This window comes from Erpetoichthys calabaricus, chromosome 3 (genome assembly GCF_900747795.2).
Source record: "Erpetoichthys calabaricus chromosome 3, fErpCal1.3, whole genome shotgun sequence".
In the NCBI taxonomy this organism is placed as follows: Eukaryota; Metazoa; Chordata; class Cladistia; order Polypteriformes; family Polypteridae; genus Erpetoichthys; species Erpetoichthys calabaricus.
The window spans coordinates 38,400,062-38,422,531 of NC_041396.2; the positions used below are offsets into that span (position 1 = coordinate 38,400,062).

The following is a 22,470-nucleotide window of genomic DNA, read 5'->3' on the forward strand; positions in this document are numbered from 1 at the left end:
GGTAAGGCTCTGTGCAGGGATACCACACAACACTGCATTGCAATGTGACAAAAGCATGGATTAGCATCTCCGCTGCAGTATCTAAAAGAAAGAAAAGGACTCAACATTTACATTTGCTTAAGATGGAAAAGGGTGCCTTGGTAATTTTATTAATATTTGGTGTATTTAACATCTAAAAAATTACATATATAAGGACTGTTCTTACCAAGAGCCTAATATAGATGATCTACTGAATTATGTGTTTTCAATCATATCTGAGGTTGTTGAGATACTTGAAATTCCTTAATATTGTATCATAGCCCAAGCAGTGTGATAATAATGGATTGAGGGGGTTCCTGACAATTCCTAATAATAGTAGTAAACATTTCACTTATGTAGAATATTCCACTTAAGTAAATGACATCTGAGAGCTCTTCACAAGAATATAACATAGTTAAAAACTATTTATTTAGTTAGACAGAGTTCTAAAAACAGGATAAACCGAGTCAGAAAATGTAGGCAAGGCATTACATTCAGGTGCAATCTGGAACTTAGTTAACTGTATTGAAATTAGGAGTATTTTTAATTTTTGTTTATTCACTTCATCAAAGACAATGTATTGTAGTCTTTAGTCATTTTTATATGTGTGTTTTGGACTGTGGTTTGGGTTTTTTTTTTTTGCACATGAATATTTAATTTCTGACTTTTGTTTATGCTTTGTTGGCCATTGCTTTACATTATTTACATTATTGTCTTGTGTTTTATTTGCTTGATGTCATTTTGTCTGTCTGTCACCAGTCATGTCACTACCGAGTACTTAAAAACACAGCAATACTTAGCTTCTTTATCAAGTATGTCCTAGTGTTAGGATTCTTGTAGTGAGTATGACTTTTTTCTGACCTCTGTATTTGTCATTGCCTTCTGGTTTTACTTGCTTAGTTCTGATTATCTTTCTGGTTTTAACCGTCAGCCAATTTCTGTCAACATCTTTTGGATCTCAAATCATTTCTTGGTTTTCCAATCTGCTCATGTTATCATTGGACACTTGAAAGAAAGATCTTCTACAGCATTTTTCCAGTTTTCACTATCACAAGTTAACATATACTGGACTCCATTCAAAAAGAAACAACAGTCATACCCCTAAATATGCAGAATGTAAAACTGCTTTAACTATTGTTTCATTTACCAATGAAATCGATACTGTTAAGAAAGAAAGAAAGAAAGAAAGAAAGAAAGAAAGAAAGAAAGAAAGAAAGAAAGAAAGAAAGAAAGAAAGAAAGAAAGAAAGAACAATACACAGTTATACACACAACTCTACGATAAATCTTGGACCTGAGCTAGCCTCAGTAATTTGTAGTAAATCATGGGAAAAAGAAGAGGTCTTTATAAGCTCTCACTCCCACATCATAGTGATTGTCAGCCCACACAAGGGGTAGAATATTTTATTTTACGTGTGAGCTACAGTACATGTCAAAGACCGCACTTGCACCATGTATTGTAAGTTTACTATTTATGGTGACGCAGAACCTTTCTGCTAAAACAATTTAGAAGCTGTCATTGCCTGTTTCACAGCCTGACTTAATTACTTGTACTGCATGTTTCATGCGTAGTATGATTATATTTCATACTACTTAAAATGTAAATTACAGTTTATTATATTGTCTGTAAAATTCATTGTATGTTAATTATGCCTTCTGTTACTTACTGCATACATTTGTGACAATGAATCTGTGCTCTTCAGCAAAATGTACTACATATCAGTCATATACCATACCACCCACTGAAGCAAACATAACACAATAACCTTTCTATAGCAATGTATCCTGAGCAGCTTATATTTGTGAGCCCTCAAGCAGGTGGGTGGAAAGCTCTTGAGTGAGTATATGAGAACAGGAAGTGTATATGAATGAGGGGTAATCCCGGAGCTGAGTTTTCTCATCTACCGTATCACTGGAAATCATTCTTTTGTAAAAAGGTTACTCAATGCTGTTACCACAATAATTCATTTTGCAACACACACAATATAGCCAAGACAAAAAAAGATTGTTGCAAACTTGTCACCTGGGCTAGCTGTCAGATTTGCTTGTTTTGTTTTTCAGTTTCGTGTGCAATTACTTTTTCATCTATCATTAAACGGCTGAGGAAGTTACAGTTGAAAAAATGGCTGAGCCTGCATTCAAATGACAGACACTCTCGTCAAATATGTCTGTCTATCCTTTGGCAAGGACACTTACTGGAAGGATATATAGTGTATATAAAAAGTATTCATTTCCTTGGAAGTTTTCACATTTTATTGTTACACAACATTAAATCAAAGTGGATTAAATTTAACTCTTTTCACAGTGATCAACAGAAAGATTCTTTAACATCCAAGTGAAAACAGATCTCTGTGAAGTGGTCTAAATTAATTATAAAAATAAAATGCAATACAGTTGATCGCTTAAGTATGCACCCCTTTTAATATGACATTTCTAAATCATCACTGATATTGCCAGTTGGTTTGAGAAGTCACAGAATTAGTTAAAAGGAGATCACCCACCTGTAGTTAAGAGGTTTCAATTCATTGTAGTCTAAATGTACCTTATATGAAAGTAAGGTGGCCCAGGCAACTCCATGAAGAGGGGATTGAAAATCACAAGTCAGGGGATGGAGACAAGAAAACATCCAAGTCACTGAATATTGCTTGGAGTCCCGTTAAATCAAAGTTATTAGGAAATGGAAAGTGCATGGCACAGGTGTAAATCTTCTAGAGCAGGCCAGCCACAAAACCTGATCGATCACATAAGAAGACTAGTGACGGAGGCATCAAGAGACTTCTGAAAACTCTAAAGAAGTTACAAGATGCAGTAGCTAAGATTGGAGAGACCATTATGCAGAGGTCTGTTTTTACTTTTTCTGTTGATCAGTGTCGAAAAAGCCAAATGAAATCTGCTTTGAATCAATGTTGTTTATTAATAAAATGTGAAAGCTTCCAAGGGGGCTAATACTTTTTACAGCCACTGTCTACTAGACATGGATGGGGTGCCTAGAAGGGGTGTAAATAAGGTTGACAAATGTGACGGACAGGAGGATGGGCATTGAAACTGTACAATAATTCATATACTGCCATATACACTTGAAAGTTCTAAATGGTAACAGAAATTTTTAAACAGTAGCAAACAAGCAAGTGAAGTTTACATTCCAAATAAAAGCTATTTATGGCAGAGAACATTTCAATTTCTGTTTAAAACTGCTATACCAATGGGTGCCAAACATGCTCTCGGGGATCCACTGTGGTTGCAGGTTTTTGTTCTACCACATTCACAATTGGTGATAATACTTAACCTCATTAATTAGCTGGTCTTTTTTCTTCTCTCATTCTACATTCAGAAAAACACAGCAGTATGAATTTTAAATTCATAAGATATTTAGAAATATCTCTATGATTACTATAGCTTAGATGCTTAACTCTCTTGTTTTCCTATTATATTGGCCTTTTTCTGTATAATTTGCCACCTTCATTATATCCTAATGATGACAATTAAAAACAAGCAGACCAGATAACAGTGAATACTGAAAGGCTGCAACTACACTCTTAAAAATTAAAGTGCCAAAACGGTTCTTCAGAGTGATACATAATCAAATCCTTTTTAGTTCCCAAAAATCTCATTCAAGTAAAGGTTCCAGAAAGAACTTGCACTTATTTATATCCATAAAAGGTTCCATACAGTGAATGATCACAGATATAAGGTTAACACATATGTGAAATACCAATGGCTCCTGATTTTAATACAGTAACACATGCTAAATCTGGGCTTTCTTAATCTGTTAGTGTGCTACTTGGTAGCCTACCATACATTTAAGATTTTGCTTTTGGCACAATTTGAACCAACTGCATGAGCAATGGTGTTTTGTCAAGAAATAGTTTTATGAGGAACCACACAACCCAGTAAAGAACCTTATACACAGTGTCAGACCTACTAATTAGTAAATAATGGATTAAAGAACCATAACAACTAGAAACACTGAAAATCCAGATGAAAATATTGTTTAAAAATAAAAAAGAATGATCAACCTGGGCGGCGCAGTGGTAGCGCTGCTGCCTTGCAGTTAGGAGACTCAAGTTCACTTCCTGGGTCCTCTTTATGTGGAGTTTGCATGTTCTCCCCATGTCTGCATGGGGTTCCTCTGGGTGCGCCGGTTTCCTCCCACAGTCCAAAGACATGCAGGTTAGGTGGATTGGCGATTCTAAATTGGCCCTACTGTGTGCTTGGTGTGTGTGTGTGTCCTGCGGTGGGTTGGCGCCCTGCCCGGGATGGGTTCCTGCCTTGAGCCCTGTGTTGGCTGGGATTGGCTTCAGCAGACCCCTGTGTTCAAATTCACCGGGTTGGAAAAATGGATGGATGGTTGATCAACCCATTATCCCCCTATACTGTAACTGTAACATTTTAATAAAACTTAGTTTTATAAGTTCTAAATTAACTCCAAAACACAGGAACTGGGAGGTAACAGTTTACTTAGGAGACCAATTCAAAACAGAACAAAAACCTTTAGCCACAGTGGGTCCCTAGAATCGAGTTTGAGAGGCACTATGCTATACAGCAGATCAACGGCGAACTTTTCTAGGTTCGAATTCGCCAACTTGGCTGAAAGAAGCTTTCAAGCAAATCGGTCCAACTGATTGCAGTTAAGACTGAAGCTTACGTGCTACGAAAACTTCAGTATAATTACTTAAGCCACGTTTCGATGTACATTTAGCGGCGTAAACGCCGAGCCTTGGTTTCGCACTCTTATGGTAAAATAGATAAGCACAAAAACCCGAGTTATAGTTTAGAATTCGGCAAGAGATTACACATGTAAACGACGGTATTGTTTTTTTTTCTCTGAGGCTAAGGATTTGCACATGCAATCAGAAGGTTGCCGGTTCGAATCCCGTACACGCCAAAAGTGACTACTTCGTTGGGCCCTTGAGCAAGGCCCTTAACCTGCAATTACTCCGCCCTGGGTATGACGTTATCTGCATCCAGCCCTGCATGTAGGCTCTCCAACCAGCAGGGACAAACCTGGGGGTTGGTGGCAGAATTGGCACTCCAGCCACCACAAAAAACTTCACACTGGTTCCATTCCATCTTAACTAGCGTGGTGCTGAGGTGTCACCCGTTGCATGGCTGCACTCGGGTCCTAATCTGGGATCCTGAGTTGGTTGGTCATGTGGTGGGTGTGGCAATGTGCTGTATCAGTGTGTGCTCCTAACCTCTCTCTCTCGTACAGTACGTGGCAAGTTCATAAAGAACGTCCGCCCAGATTTGGTCACACGCCTTGTCACTTATTTATGTTTTTCCCCAATTTAACCTTAAAATCAATTAAGTTTTATCTCGTCTCACTAGTAAAATAAACCAAGCCAAAATTCAGTCCAACACTATATTATCTTCTCCTTTACTATAAGCAGGAAAGGCAGGTCACACTTTAACGCTCTGACATTTGAGTCCGCCCCTTGTGGTGTGTGGCGTGACGTCACTGCCTCCATATGGCTACTTTAGCGGCCTCTTCCGGTAGGCGCCGGTAAAGCACAGGGCTGAGGCTGCAGAACTAAGTAAGTGGCAGGTGCATCTTTAGACTTGTACGTTCCTGTCCAGCCCTATCTATCGAAATACGAATAATACGTTAATTGGAATAATGGCAACAAATTTTTTGTGCTTGGAGAACCACCGCCAAGATGACTCGAGGAGTTTCGGCCCTAACTCAGGAACATTGAGGGCAACCATCGATTCTAGCCAGCTGGAGGACGAGCGAACTTTGCGCAACCTCCTGGCCATGGAGGAGAAGCACCCACCCCGACTCAACTATTTCGACACCGTGCAGAGTGACTTACAGCCCAGTATGCGACGGGTGCTGGCGGAGTGGATGCTACAGGTGGGTGAGCGACCGGTGCGCGCTGTCAGTAAAATTTCCTTATGAAACGCTTTGAAAAGCGGAGGTATATACAGTATACAGCATACATTTTTAAAAAATAGTGTAACGCACTACATTGTGAGCATTTTCTATTCGACTTCAATAAGAGCAGCAATGAAAAATAAAAGAAAATAGCAATGACCGTAAGCAACGAAACCACCCCACCCCGTCCCAAAATCGACTCGTAAAAGGGGTCTCTGAAAGACAAAGTTACTGATATCTGAGTAACCCGGTAAGAGAGGCCCACCAGACATAGCGAGATCAAATAAATTGTATAAAAATATTTTTAAACTGAAGTGGCAGAGACAAGAACGCAGGAGAAACCTGGCATACAACAAAGAGAGTGCTAGTGTGTTAGAAGGCACTTCCTTTCCCCAGCATCACTACCACCCACTTGCATTATAACATACTGTACTGTATATTTTTATGGTTTGCCTTTATCCAAAATTCTTAAAATGAAAATGATACAACTGTCTTAACAATGGAGCGCTTTGTGGATGTATAAATTCACACATGTTCCAACAGGGAGTCCGGGGTGGGCATTTAACTGGAAATCATGTGATTTATACATGCAATACACTGATCAGCCACAACATTCAAACCACTGACAGCTGAATCGAATAACATTGATTATCACATTACAATGCCAGAAGCAGTACTATTGGACAAGCATAAGGAGATGAGTGACAAAGGCCGAATTGTGATGGCTGGACGACTGGGTCAGATCTTATCCAAAACAGCAGGTCTGAGTGTGCCCAGTTTGCAGTGGTTAGTACCTACCAAAAGTAGTCCAAGGAAGGACAACCAGTGAACAGGGGACAGGGTCATGAGTGTCCATGGCTCACTGATGTGTGTGGGAGGTTAAGGCTAGCCCGTCTGGTGCAGCCCGACAGAAGGACTATTGTAGCACAAATTGCTGAAAAACCAATGCTGGCCATAAGAGAAACGTGTCAGAACACACAGTGTATTGTAGTTACTGCATATGAGGCAGCATAGCCACAGACTGATCAGAGTGCAAATGTTGACCCTGGTTCACGATTGAAAGCTCCTACAATAGGCATATGAGCATAAGGACTGGACCATGGAGAAATGGAAAAAGGTGGTTGGGTCTGATGAATCACATTTTTTTAGATCATATGGACAGCTGGAAGTATATGCGTCATTTACCTTGGGAAGAGATGGTAGCAGAATGCACTAAGGGAAGAAGACAAGCCAGGGGAGGCAGTGTGATGCTCTGAGCAATATTCTACTGGGAAACCTTGGGTCTTGGCATTCATGTGGATGTTACTTTGATACATACCATTTAACTAAAGATTGCTGTAGATCACATAGATCTATTCATGGTATTAACTGTTGGCAGTGGACTCTTTCATCAGGGGAATGTGCCTTGCCACACTGCAAAAATTACTCAGGAATGGTTTGAGGAACATGATGAAGAGTTCAAGTATTGACTTGGCCTCCAAAATCCTCAAATCTCAATCCAATCGGGCATTTGTTGGATGTGCTGGATAAAGAAGTTCAATCTGTGGTAGCTCCACCACACAACTTGCAGGACTTAAAATATCAGCTGCCAATGTCTAGGTTCCAGATACAGGACACCTAGAGAGGTCTTTTGGTGTCTATCCCTTGATGGGTCAGAGTTTTGGTGGAACGACAGGGAACTACACAATATTAGGCAGGTGATTTTTAATGCGTTGGCTGATCAGTGTATAGTTTTCAGGTTTTAAGCTTTACTCAACATCGTACTTTCCCCCTCATTCATCGAGCTAGAGTCCTGTCTTCAATTCTAAAGCCTGATCCTATTTGAAGGTGTTTCTTGTTTATTTAACAATATTTTAGTAAAAAATGTGTGCACTTTGGAAGTTGTGAATATGCAGCCTGAATAACTGAAATTTAGAATTTGAGACATTAACTTAGTGTTTTTCTAGTGCAGGGACAACTTTTCAGATTTGAGAATGAATGCCATTTTCAACAATTGAATGTATTTTATGGGCTTATACTGACAATTTTCATATCTCCTTTTATTGTGTCTTGCCATAATTGTTTTGGCATTCTATGATACCGTTAGCTGTCAGTTTGAAAGTGGTTGGCAGTACTGGCAATAGTGTCAGGCGCTGCTCATCAAACATGGCCATACCACTGCAGTCATGTTTCCCGCATTTTACCTGGGACGGGTGCAACAACCATCACTTGTCTAATAGAGTAATTGCAAATATGGTCAACACAAGATATTTCTATTGTCCGATGGAGCTTGCACATCTCTATGACATGTAACTCATTCTGAACTCATTTCGAGGCTGGCCAGCATTCTGTTCCATATAATGTGACTAGGCATTTTACTGTTCAATGTATTTTAGATATGAGGCGAGTTGTCATTCATCTGACAGAGTATTCCAGTAACCTCTCTCCACCACAGTGAGGCTGCATTTATTCTAGGTGGCATTTCATTACTGTTACTGTTATCACTTTGCAGGTAGAAACCTAGGTATCGAAAAGTTGTTTTGGTCTAAATTAGGTCCACACCACTAACTTGGATGGTACCAACTTCTGAGAACGTTTGCAGGTATTCAGACTTCTTAATGTTGAGGGGAAGGCCAAATTGATTGATGAACACTCCATATCTGGACTTGGTCTTGCAACAGTTCTCTGTTGGTGGTTGTGAGCATAATGTCATCAGCACAGAGTAGAGCCCATGGTGCATCAGGTTGTAGGGCTTGTGTAATAGTATCCATGACCAAGCTTAATTGAAGTGGCAACAATTTTGAGCCTTAGTGCACACCCACCATCACAGGAAAGGTTCAGAGCATACGCTGATACAGCACGTTGCGACATCCACCACACAACAAACCACCTGAATTGGGTCCCGAGTACAGCAATGCAATGGGTGACACCTAAGCACCACATGGTCCAATCCAGCCACCAGACCCCAGGTTTTCCCTGCAAGTTGGAAGACCTGCTTCCAGGGCTGGATGCAGATTAACATCATACCCAGGGCAAAGCAATTGCAGGTTAAGGGCTTTGCTCTAGGGCTAAACGGAGTAGAGTCACTTCTGCTGTTTACGTGGTGTATCTCACCCACCTGCTGGTATTCACATATACTGTAGTATCTGGACCCACATGACAAGGAGCTCAGGAATGCCATGATCACAATGTGCCTAGTAGATCATCTTTTATGGAACACGATCAATGGCTTTCTGAAGGTCAAGAAAAGCTAGTTGCAGTGGCTTACTTTTCTCTTGATGCTTCTCCATAAGCAATCAGTCTGCAAAAACTGCATCAGCAATACAACAACCTTAGACATAGCCATAGTTGGTTAATGCTTATTTTGACAATGTTACTTAGAAGCTGGGCAAATATTTGCTCAAAAAGCATCATCATGTGCAATAGGAGATGATTGGGTGGTAATTGTAACACTAATTTGGGTTACCTTTGGTCTTTAATGTTGGAAATGTAATGATTGTCACCTAATTTGCTGGTGTGTGCCAGAGTCATCATCACATAACAGAAGTATGGGATATCACTAACTTCAGATTTATTTGATGGATACTTATATACTTTTGGCTGTTGTTCAATATTGGCACCACGGAGTTGGCCATTAAAACTTCATGTATCATAAACTCTTATATCTGTTCCACCTGAAAACATGAGATTAATAATTTTTCTTAGCCATCACTACAAACAACATGAAGTAAGTACCAAATGGAAAAACAACATCCATGATTTAAATGTCTGAAAACTAGTCAAGGTCTATATCTTCATCCTTTAAGTCTAGTCTTTTTAGATATTAAATTAACTTAATGATTAACTGTCATAAAGTAATGCCCCACGGTCCAATACCACAGCTATTAGACAATATCAAGTTCTGTACAAGCTTACCTTACACACACACATGCACACATACACTCTTAGTGCCACTACAAGATGTGGGGCTTGAATCAAACACATACGTGGTCCGCATGAATTTTCTTTGAGAGAGTCTTCATAAATTCCACTTTCAACAACACCGTAGCCAGATATCGGCAAATTTGAAACATGTCTTCCCATGCATGCCTGTGCACATTGGTCTATAAGTAGAACATCTGTTCATGTCACTTGCAGAAATTCTCACTGATGGAGTCAATTGACAAGGGGGATGAGACAGAGTAGAGGAGTCAGGTGGAGAAGTTTGTTTCTTGGTGGAAAGAGAATTGTTTACAACTTAACATGAGCAAAAGCAAGGAACTGGTTATGGACTTTTGCCACACCAAAGAGCCTTTAATATCTGGCCACTTTTATAGAGAACTAGCAAAATACCCGCGCTTCGCAGCGGAGAAGTAGTGTGTTAAAGAGGTTATGAAAAAGTAAAGGAAACATTTTAAAAATAACGTAACATGATTGTCAATGTAATTGTGATGTCATTGTTATGAGTGTTGCTGTCATATATATATATATATATACATACATATACACATATATTATATATAGCAAAATACCCGCGCTTCGCAGCGGAGAAGTAGTGTGTTAAAGAGGTTATGAAAAAGTAAAGGAAACATTTTAAAAATAACGTAACATGATTGTCAATGTAATTGTGTTGTCATTGTTATGAGTGTTGCCGTCATATATATATACATATACACATATACACACACATATACACACATATACAGATATATTATATATACATATACACATATTTTTTATATATATATTTTTTATATATATATATATATATATATATACACATACATACATACATACATATACACACATAGATGCACTTACAATAACATAGAAATCAATATAAACAACATTAACATCATTATCATATGAGAATATGAAGTAATATATAAGAAGCACATTTCATATAAATATAAATTATTAAACAGTAAAATCTTCTTCTATAATTTGCTACCGTGGCTTTTCGTTGGTCTGTCCAGGATTTTAAATCACCTGTAGCTTGCAAACCGTTTCACCTATTGACTTGAAATCTGGTACACATATAATACGTCACGTCTGCTATCCGCTTTATGGGTGATGATTGTATTACTTTTTTTATGTTTATTTTATTTTAGAATCAACTCCTATCTGCGCACACCAGGGCGGCCGTGGGCAGATGCGTATGGTGTATTCACTCCATGTTATCGTGCATTGCGCTGTCAGTGGTATTTTGATAAAAGAATTTGAACAATATATAAGAAGCGTATAAATTATTAAACAGTAAAACATTAACATTTAAGAAGTAAAGTTACATTGAGTACTACTGCAGTGCCTTCGGGTATACCTCATTTTTTCTTTGCCCATTACATGCTTAAATGTATACATTTTTTGGTGTACCTACCCGAGAACACGCGACATATAACCAACCGTGGGAGAAGCATGGATTTTAAACACGCGTTGAGTTCATCTGCTGGTCTCCCTCGTGGAATAACTGGTAATGTTTGACTAAAATCTACAGCGAGTAAAACGACATTACCTCCTTTTTTTTTTTTACGATCTGTGAGATGTTGCTTTTTTCGGTTCAAGGCTTCATAAGCTCTTTTATGTTCCATGGTGTACTTAATAAGTACTAATTATCCCAAACCATCATCTTTGAATGTTGCAAGACTTTCGCCTTGTATGTAGATCGGGGTAATTACATTCATTGCATTCCTAGTGTGAATCACAATCTGATTGTATGGGTGGTTACCTGGCACTGTAGGGTTGCCACCCGTCCTTTAAAATACGGAATCGTGCCGCGTTTGAGAATGAAATTGCGCGTCCCGTTTTGAATCAATACTGGACGGGATTTATCCCGTATTTTTTTTATCATTTTTTTTTTAAAGCAGCGTGTCATGCAAATCATCCCACACGCATTTTATGAAGATGCCTCCTTTCCTACTTTTGATTGGGTAATACTTGATGTCATCGTTAGTTTCATTGGTCTTTTTAACTGTCCAGTGAGGAGGGCGTGTCTTTTAAGTAGAGTCTGCAAAGTGTTGGCACTGAGATGTGGCGTCAGCGCCATAGTTGAAGCCCCTAACGTTGCGGTCAGCAAGTCGGCTAACATCCGCCATGTGCCGTCTTTCAGTTGCGAGAAGCAGATCATAGAATGGTTGAAACTGTTGCCCCTAACGTTGCGCCACAGCGTGTGGTTCGTTTATACCTTGTGTGTTCTCATTAAACTTTTATCTCGCGAATATGTTATTGCAATCCGCAGCGGGAGCGTTTCTATAAACTTAATTTAAAGTTACGTTTTACACCGTGCTTTGTTTCCCTTATGAACATGCTTGTATGCTTCACTCGCTCCGTTCTCAATTGTTTAATTAATTTTTTGCTCTTCGCTGTTTGCGGCTCTTCCTCCATTTCCCCCTACTTCGTTGTTTTATCTCACGAATATGTTATTGCAATCCTTAACGGGAGCGTTTCAATAAACTGAAAATAGTTTTGCATTTACCTTTTTAGTAAAAGGCGAGCTTTTAAGCCTGAGAAATCACCCCGTAAATGCACACGTTTAATTGCACATGTGTTAATATGTATGCTTACACAGTATTAAAAGACAGTGAACAACGTCAGTTACCTTTGTTCCCGCGTTTGATAAAAGGTGAGCTTTTAAGCCTGAGAAATCACCCCGTAAATGCACACGTTTAATTGCACGTGTTAATATGTATGCTTACACAGTATTAAAAGACAGTCAAAAATTAACGTCATTTACCTTCGTTCCCGCGTGTGACTCGTGCTGTAAATCTCTTCCTTGTTTTTAGTTCACGTGATTACGTAGGAGGCGTGATGACGCGATACGTGACTCCGCCTCCTCCATTACAGTGTATGGACAAAAAATATGTTCCAGTTATGACCATTACGCTTTGAATTTCGAAATGAAACCTGCCTAACTTTTGTAAGTAAGCTGTAAGGAATGAGCCTGCCAAATTTCAGCCTTCCACCTACACGGGAAGTTGGAGAATTAGTGATGAGTGAGTCAGTCAGTCAGTGAGTGAGTGAGTGAGTGAGTGAGTCAGTGAGGGCTTTGCCTTTTATTAGTATAGATTGATGTGGAGTTGGTACACTTCTACAAGTACTTGGAGGTCCACATCAATGACGGGCTGGAGTAGTCTTGCTACACAGAGGAACTATATAAGAAATGGCAGAGCAGGGTCTTTTCTTTAGGATACTGCATACGTTTAATGTGAGTAGTGACATATTTTTCATGTTCTACAACTTTGTGATGGCCAGTCTGATTTTCCAGGCTCTGGTGTGCTGGGCTGGTAACATCACTTCAAGAGAAAAATCAATAAGCTGACTTGTGGGACACACTCCCAACCCCCTGGAGTTGACATAAGAGAAGGGAATGAAGACAAAACTGAGTGGCATTATGAACAGTGCTACACATCCTCTCCCTGACACACTAACACTGAAGACTTTCAGCCAATGAATTATTAGTAAGAAATACATATAATGTGACTGCGACTTCTCCTTTTTATCTTTAGCCAAGTCAGAAGTTTTCTTTCCTTTTTAGTAATTCTTGTTTTTATTTTTTGTTATAATATTTATATATTTATTTATTCAGCTTTTGTAAAAAGCCACATTCTCCCCTTGGAACAAATAAAGATCCATCTATCTATCTATCTATCTATCTATCTATCTATCTATCTATCTATCTATCTATCTATCTATCTATCTATCTATCTATCTATCTATCTATCTAACAGAGGGGTGGGTAATGTCGGTCCTGGATTGCCACAGTGGCTGCAGGTTTTTGTTCCAGCCCAGTTACTTAATGAGAAGTCAATTATTGCTGATGAAGAACTTATTGCTTAAGTGACATTTTGATGCTTCATTTTAGTGGTCTCACTTGTTAAGGTTCTCTGCCCTTAATTGCTTATTTCAATCTTAAACTGCTGCAATTGGTGTTTTATTGGCTCCTTATTAACAATAAGATGTAAAAGACAAAAGTGCCAGCAATTCTCCATCTAGGTTTTTTTCCAATTACATCTGTGTGTATTCATCATGCACTGTTTGATTTAATAAAACACTTAATAGAAAAATGTGACAGACTGAAAATGATCAATTTTAGGCTTCAAATCATTTGGATGATATCCTTGGAAAGGAAAAATCTACAATATAAGAGCCTTACAGTGCACAGACTAACAAGCCATACAATTAAATAAGGTCTGAGATTGACAAGGATTGGTTTCTAATTAAGGAATTGGGTTGGAATGAAAACCTGTAGCCAGTGTGGATCTCTAGGATCAACATTGCCCACCCCTGCTCTAACACACTTACCCAAGGTCACAGGATGCCATTTGTTATCTAACTGGAAATAAGACAAGAATCAACCCTGGATGAGATGCCAGGGAATATTTAAACACTTACCTGCACTCACTCAAGCTGAGCCAAAGGAAAACTCCACTATCCACTATTAGACACCCTTAATCACCATTAAAGATAAATAGGGTGAGGTAAGCTTTGTGTGCATAATTTATTGGTGCTAAAATGTAATGTTGAACATTTCTTATTCTCTGAGCATCAGTAGTACTAGGGTGTTACATCTTGCCTGAAGAAGGGGCCTGAGTTGCCTCAAAAGCTTGCATATTGTAATCTTTTTAGTTAGCCAATAAAAGGTGTCATTTTGCTTGGCTTTTCTCTCTGAGCATCATTAAATTTAAAAAGTTCACCTTTTTTGGTCAATCTTGTAGAGGAGAGTAGGGTACTATGTGGTGGAACATAGAATTCAGTCATCTTAGCTATAAACTAGGTGTGGCTGGTGAGAACATTTTTGTCTTTCATTGCTTCCTTTTATGAATTGTGTAGTTGAAGTGCTTGCTAACTACAGAGTTATTGTTGGCTTACACCCACAGTCTTGAGATGTGTTTTTATTTTTTACTCTTTTAATTTAAGGTTGTGCTTTGTTATGTGTGTGTATATACAGTACATCACTGTGCATGTTATATTTGTCTCTGCACTAGAGAGGACAATAATCAGTGATTTATTAACGTTTTTTCTGTTTTAAGGTAATGTAGGACTGCAGACTAGGCAGGGAAGCCAGTATAAAATGAGAGGCAGGCTGCAAGATATTTTACAGGTTAGAGAAAATGGACAATAAACGTCTGAAATATTGTATTTTATTTTGAAAAAGACCATGCAAGCTCTACACAATCAGGACTGTTGACCATTGAAATAGGGGAAGAGGTGAGTGTTTAATACAAAAGCTCAATCCCATGTAAACAGACTTCCTGTTTGTGGAATACTTTTATTTTCCAGAGTTATGTATTTTAACAATATTTTAGCAAAAAAATGCATTCTTTTTGAACGTTATGTGCATACTGCTGGATGACTTGAGTACCTTGAGGATTTTTTTTTTTCATGGACTTTTTGATATTGTTTGCTGTTGTCCAATGTTAGTCATCACAGGTTCCCATTCAGTCAGAAAGGTTGTTATCTCTATTCTCCATGAAAATAACAGACTAAAAATTTTTCTTAGCCATCACTACAAACTAAATGGGGTAAGTAACATATTAAAAAATATTACTTTTGAATGAAGTATTCCTTTAATATAAGTGTTTATCGTTTATGGAGCTGATAAGAATATGACTGTGTTGTCATCATCAGCATAAGTTAAATGTTAGGCTATTTGTTGATACTGGAGGTACAGTAGTAGCACTACTGCCTGCATTAAATTGACCAGGGTGTGCACCCAGGGTGCTCTGTGTGTGGAGTTTGCATGTTCTCCCCATGTTCAGGTGGGATTCTTCTTACCATCCAAAAACATTCAGATTAAGTGGATTGGCAGTGCTACGTTGGTTCCTTTTGTGTATGTGTGTGTGTTTGTGTGTTCACCCTGCAATGGGCTAGTGCCCTCTCCAGGAACTGTTCCATCCTTGCATCTGATTGTTTGCTTGGATAGGCTGCAGCTTCCCTGTGACCCTGCTCTGGATAACTGGGTTTAAAAGATGGATGAAGAGAATAGTTTATACTGCCGCTTAGTGGATTTTTTTTCACTCATGTGACGCTTTTTTTTTTTTTGAGAAATGTGAAATACAAAAGAGAGAGAGAGAGAGAGAGAGAGAGAGGCAGACAAAGCCTGGCAATACAGTGTAGTGACTATGTGCCTTCTGAAGTGTCACATTTGTTTTTCCATAAGTAACTGAATATCCCTGGTGACATTCTAACCTTTCAAACGCAAACCCCTCCACATCTTGTTCTCATGGCTCCTGTCTCATGTCTATAGGTTTCAACATATACATCTGGCACTGATGATTCCAGTAAAAGCACCTTTGAGCATTTGTCATCTTGGGCTGATTAATTTCAAGAGCTCCTATACTGTAAACAGACTGAAGTCAGCATGTGAGCAGTTAGCATGTCAGCAGTCCAAATGTAGCTAGTATTCATGGTTTCTTTTAGGTCCCATGTGCCTGATGAATTAATTTTGAATAATTTAGCACATTTGTGATAGGTATCGGTACACAGTGATATCAGATTTGATACAAAGTGAGCCAAAAATCAGAACTGAGCCACTTTTAACTGCAGTCTCACTGTAGCCTATGTAGTCTGTAGCAACATATTCAACTAAAACACAGCTGATACAGACTTTTCAACTTATTTTTGCCATGGCAAATTCTCTCTAGCATCAATCCTGGATTGGAGGACAGTTGCTTCTATGCCCACCCCCATAGATGACACCTTTAACCACTGAACTAGTGTACTGCCAAATTGAAAAGGATCTGTTAAAAGAAGACTTAGGATTATTGGGTTATCCTGAATAACATCATCTCATTAATATAGTAATCATCTCTCTGTCCAGACTTGCATTATGCTAAACCCTGCTGTTCAAAATCAGAATAAGGGGCTTATTTTTGTAGAAATAAAGTCAAGATAGAAGCCAGCCATGGGCTAAAGAGTAGCCTATGTTGGAGAAGTACTTTTAAAAATAATTAATACGTATAGTTAGCCTTTTCATACTCTTTTGGTATCTTTTTACAGTCAAAATCTAGATGGGTGCCATGCTTAGCAGTTTCATTAATTATTTTCTAATGACTTTGGATTGAAGATAAATGTGAACATTAGACAGTCTCTTATCTTTAAATAATTCACAGTTTTTTTTAATTTATTTTTGGTTTTGCATAGGTATGTGAAGATGAGAATTGTGAAGAGCAGGTGTTTCCTTTGGCCATGGACTACCTAGACCGATATCTTTCTTGCTTCATTTTAAAGAAAAGCCACTTACAACTTCTGGGATCTGTCTGCATGCTACTTGCTTCTAAACTGCTGGACACAGTCCCTCTGAAAGCTACAAAAATTTGCATTTACACTGACAACTCCATCACTGTGAACGAACTGCTGGTTAGTGGTTCTTGCATCTAAATACTGATATTGTTTGAATATATTTTGATTCCCCTAGTTTCCTTTATATCTTCAATTTTGGTAGAATAGGACGTGTACTTAATTTGTAAGGTATCTATCTGCCAGCTCCTACTTGATTTGATGACTGCTTCTTCTTAGAATATACAAAGGGTTCAGAAGATACTGAGATAACATCACTCTCTGTACATTTCAGTTATGCTCTAGATTTAATTTTAAATGGAACAATTTTCCATTTTTGCCCATCAGTCTTCAGTCAATAATCCATAATGACGAAGTGAAAACATGCTTTCAGAAAGGTTTGCAAATTTATTGCATATCAAAAATTGAAATCTATCATTCATAAAAATACTCAGACTTTGCTGTGGCGCTCCAAAATGTGGTTAGGTGCATCCTGTGTAGACCTTGATTGGTGTCCATCTGTGGCATATTGAATTGATTGGACATCATTTAGAAAGACTCTGTATACAAGGTGCTACCATTCGCTCTGCACGTTAGGAGAAAAAGCAACCATGAAGTCCAAGGAACTCGCTGCAGACCTTCACGGTCAAACTGAGGTGAGGCATAGATCAAACAACTTATAACGCTTTGAGTTTTCCCAAAAGTACAGTTGTGTCAATAATTTTGAAACAGAAAAAGTTTAAAACCTCCAGGAATCATCCTAAAGTTAGTCATCCGGCCAAACCAGGAAACTAGAGCCTTGGTCAGAAAGGTGACCAACAACCCTGTGGTTACTTTACTGGAACTTCAGAAATCTTCTGCTGAGATGGAAGATCCTGTCGGAAGGATGGCTGTCTCAGCAGCACTACATCAATCAGGCACTTTTGTAGAGTGGCTAGACAGAAGCCAGTCATAAGTAAAAGACATATGACAGTTTAAGGAACTCTGACAGCATGAGGAAAAAGATACTCTGGTCTGATGAGACAAAAAATTAATTCTTTCAGCAGAACTCCAAGCACTATGTCTGGCGATCAGCAGGCATTGCTCATTGCCTGCATAATACCATCACTATTATTAAGTATGGCGGTGGCAGCATCATGCTATGTGGGTGCTTCTCAGTGACATGGACAGGCAGACTGGTCAGAATTGTCCTCAAAGAAAACTTGCTCCAGAGTGCACACGGCCACAGACTGGGGCAAAGGCTTACCTTTAATACAACAGCGACCCAAAGCATGCAGCCCAAAACAAAGCTGTAGCAGCTTCTGGACATTTCCTTGAATGGCTCAGCCAAAGCCCAATCTTAAACCCTGTAGAACAACTGTGGAAAGACCTGAAATTGGCAGTTTATAGACATTTCTTATCCAGTCTAACTAAGCTTAATGGGATCTCCCAGGAAGAATTACACAAACTGCCCAAATCCAGGTGTGCACAACTTGTAGAGACTTACCCAAGAACATTCCCAAGTCATAACTTCTGCTAAAGGATGTTCTACAAAGTACGCATTTGAATACTTGCATGAATAAGAGATTTATTTATTTTTTAAAATTTTTTAATGATTTTGGAAACCTTTCTGGAAACGTTTCTTCATATTATGGGTTAGTGAGTGCAAATTTATTCTAATGAAATCTATAGCAAAAGTGTACAGAAAGTGAAGCAATCTGAATACCTTCTAAATTGACTGTGTATAAAGACAAAACCATTTTTTTCTCATTTGCTGTTTTACTAAGACATCCCTTCCGCAGTCAGACTCTCTACTTTTTTAGCTCACATTCCATCTAGGCCTTTCTTGGGGTTTAACTCAATAGTTCAGCTGTGATATAAGTCCTTCTAAACAGACAGGGCCACCACCTTAATAGTGTATTTTTATGGATGCTAAAATGTTCATTTTTTTGTAGCTGGAACAACCAGATAATTTTGTAAGTGCCACTTATGATGACTATTAAGCAGGCAATCAAATGTTTTCCAAAATGATAATGTTCAGAGAGTTAACAGGGCAACACACATTTGGCCAACTCAACAAGACACAATACAACAAAAATCCAGAAGCACTGCATTGTATGCTACAGCCTTCCCAGAGCGCACCATACTGACGATCATCAGCCCAACAGTAATGCTCTTACCCTTTTGGGTTAGTAGTGTTTGATAAGTGAATTACAAACCAAGTGAGAGGCTTGGCACAGTGGTTAGCTCTGCTGCTTCCTAAATCCAGCACCTTGGGACTGACGCCTGCACGCTCGTCTTTACAATTATTTTTGGGTTTTCCTTCTATATTTTAAGAGTGAGCCCAGTAATTGATTATTCCACCTCCATTATGGGCTTTCTGCATTGCACCTAATGCTACCTGAGAAGTCTTTGGCTCACTGTAATTTCAAATTTGACTAAGCAGACTTTTTAATTGTTTTGCCTCACTTCACTGCCAAGACAATACAATGTTGTCTTTTGAAGTTAAACTCTAGTGATCTTACTAAGAAGTGTTGACACATTTTAACAAAAAGAATATGGGCATCAGGAAAACCGATTTATGTTAGACTCATATAAAATTACATCTTGCCTGAAGAAGGGGCCTGAGTTGCCTCGAAAGCTTGCATATTGTAATCTTTTTTACTTAGCCAATAAAAGGTGTTATTTTACTTGACTTGTCGCTACATTCATAATGGCTAACACGGTACAACACCCTAGTACTATAAAATTATAAATATAGTGGACACAATTGTTTGTTTGCATTTCAGCTCATCATTTGGTTGATGGTCAAGGAAAAAAATAATCTATTGAGGGTTCTGAACTTTAAAAAGCAAGTCATATAACGTCAAAAGAACTATGTAGACGCCCACCTCTGTAATTTGGGAAATATTTGAATTTCAGAAGAGATGTGGTGCAGTAGTTGGCACTCCTGACTCCAAGCTTGAGGATGCTGGGTTTGACTCCTTTTGTTACTGACTAGTTTGGCTAACTATGGTATCCCAAGTGACACATCCATCTTCAGTACATGTAGCCATTATTGTGTTTTGCCTATGTTTTGTTTTTTTTTTACATTTCATGGGTTCTTATAATGTAGTAGGTTCAAAAAAGAGCCTTTTACTTGAATCTAAGCCCTTGTGATTAAAACAAGCTGGATTGGAAGGGGGTTATGTTTTAACAAATGCCAATTAACACCAATTTACCAGTTTTGATAGAGAGATAATGAAGGTGCTATAGATAGATAGATAGATACTTTATTCACCCCTTCAGGGAAATTAATCCAATAAAGAGATGGATAGTTAATCTTTTCCTTGCTCATGTTTTAGTTTTTATTATTTATTTCTATCGTCTGCCTACTTTAGTAACAATCTACATAAGTTCAGAATGCCTGGTACATGAAAAAATATAACTAATATGTTGTTGGTGCTGTACACTATTATTTGTAGTATAGGTCATTTTAATCATTATTATGTAGCTCAATCTTTTGATGCCTGTTATCAGATAATCATCATTCTCACGTCACTCTAGCAGAATCTAAGAAGTGATGCAATAACATTGAGAATGGTGCATCCTAAATTGCTTATAGGCAGGTAAATAGGCATTTGCCCAGTCTTTTGCTAAAATTTTTAAATCGTCCTATTGAAAATATCAGTGTTCCATATTTATCACTGAAATCTGTTTTACTCACTTGAGAGCTGACAAAATAATGTGCTTAAGTGCATTCAAGAGATCCAGAGCATAATTCAGCTTAAGAGCACTCTGTTTTGGAAGCCTGGTTCTGATTTTCTATGCAGCTTAACTGTCAGAATAAAAAGGTGAGCAGCACTCCGGGTCAGGTTATTACCAATACTGGAAGTAGTTTATTTAATTCAAAGTGCTAGTATTAAACTAAATTCCTAATATTAGTTGATACAGAGAGAATCTTGGTAGTTAGAGTACTGGCCCTTGTAGTATCTGTTGACATTGCTGATGGGTGTGCTGACAGGAATGGGAACGGATGGTGGTGGAGAGGTTGAAGTGGGACCTGCTGGCTGTCCTGCCCAACGATTTCCTTGAGCACATCCTTCAGAGACTACCTGAAATCCCTGAGGAGAAACTGGACCTTATCCACAAGCACGCAAAGATCTTCATAGCATTATGCATTACAGGTACTAACTGGTAAACACTTTCTGGGATAAGGGTTTTATTTGGTTCTTTTATATGTGTTCTAAAACCCTGGCAGATCTTATTAGGCCTCTCTTACACTGTTCTCACTTGCTCTATTTCCAGAACTGAAATTCTTTATGACGCCGCCATCTATGATTGCCTGTGCTAGCATTGCAGCTGCAATCCGTGGATTAGAATCAATAGATAAATGTCTTGGTAGTGATGAAATGACAGAACATCTTGCAAAGATAACTGCAGCTGATGTGGTAGGTTTTAATCTTGTAGAAGTTTAATCATCCATCCGTCTTCCTAACCTGCTTAGCCAGGACAGGGCTGTGGGGAGTTAACTCATTAAAAGTAAAATAAAATGTTAACTATCTTTTGATTTTGTCTTGATGTAGGATTGTCTGCGCTCATGCTTGGAGCAACTGGAGCTCACACTGGAGATGTACTTGCCAAGTAAAACATACTGTCCCGAGGATAGCAACTCCTGTACGCCAACCAACATATTGGATGTGCGGCTCTCACCACATTTTGTGGAGTTAGTTGCTCACACTACACCAAGAAAACATTTATAATATATATTTTGTTTGCACATTGGTGGGGCGGTGCTGTTTACTGTCAGGATTAATTAAATGCCTGCCTTTGTCGGTTTTGAATATGTACAGTCTTGTACTGAAGAGGCCATCTACCTCCTTGCAATAAATTTGGTTCAAAATTGTGCAAGTTCTTTTTTTTTTTTTAAAAAAAGAACCTTTGAACATGCTCCATCTGTTTGCAAGTTTAATAAAAGTCTGGACTAAATGATGCCTCCTTGAATAAAACAGAGCAAGAGGTCAGTTAAGTCACTTGAGCTTGCAGCTTCAAACATATTTTTGGTTAAGTAAAAGTGAAAAGCACTTGATGCTGCTGTTACAACTGAAAACTTGTGCATAACTGTAAAAGCAACAAATGTCTTGGACACAGTCAGTGTTGCATAGTTTGTTACTGTACTTGAGTATGTCTATTATAAAAAAAAAATCAGCCAATGCAAGTCATTTTATAATATTTATTAAAGTGGAAACATTCTTATAAATAACAAATCTGTTTTAATCAAGCGATTCATTTACAGGTATTAATGAACGCCTCTTCAGAGTAGCATTCCAATCCTGGTTGTAACTCATATGCAACGTGAAAGGCTATTTGCATGCTGGGAGTGGGCTT

General features: G+C 38.5%; 1 protein-coding gene across 1 annotated transcript; it reads left to right on the top strand.

Annotated features, from left to right (window-relative positions):
• The first annotated feature begins 5,508 nt into the window (after positions 1-5,508).
• Positions 5,509-21,988, top strand: ccnd3 (cyclin D3). The gene is made up of 5 exons (XM_028796630.2): positions 5,509-5,871; positions 16,990-17,205; positions 21,107-21,269; positions 21,391-21,533; positions 21,669-21,988. Exons 1-5 carry the CDS (start codon positions 5,635-5,637, stop codon positions 21,843-21,845), a joined length of 936 nt encoding a protein of 311 aa, XP_028652463.2. The 5' UTR covers positions 5,509-5,634; the 3' UTR covers positions 21,846-21,988.
• The last annotated feature ends 482 nt before the right edge of the window (positions 21,989-22,470 follow it).

What these genes read in the sequence shown, in the direction of transcription:
- ccnd3 (XM_028796630.2), top strand. Translation starts at nt 5,635, where the DNA reads ATGGCAACAAATTTTTTGTGCTTGGAGAACCACCGCCAAGATGACTCG. An exon ending in CATAGCATTATGCATTACAG is followed by an intron (nt 21,270 to 21,390) that starts GTACTAACTGGT and finishes CTCTATTTCCAG; the next exon opens with AACTGAAATTCTTTATGACG. An exon ending in AGATAACTGCAGCTGATGTG is followed by an intron (nt 21,534 to 21,668) that starts GTAGGTTTTAAT and finishes GTCTTGATGTAG; the next exon opens with GATTGTCTGCGCTCATGCTT.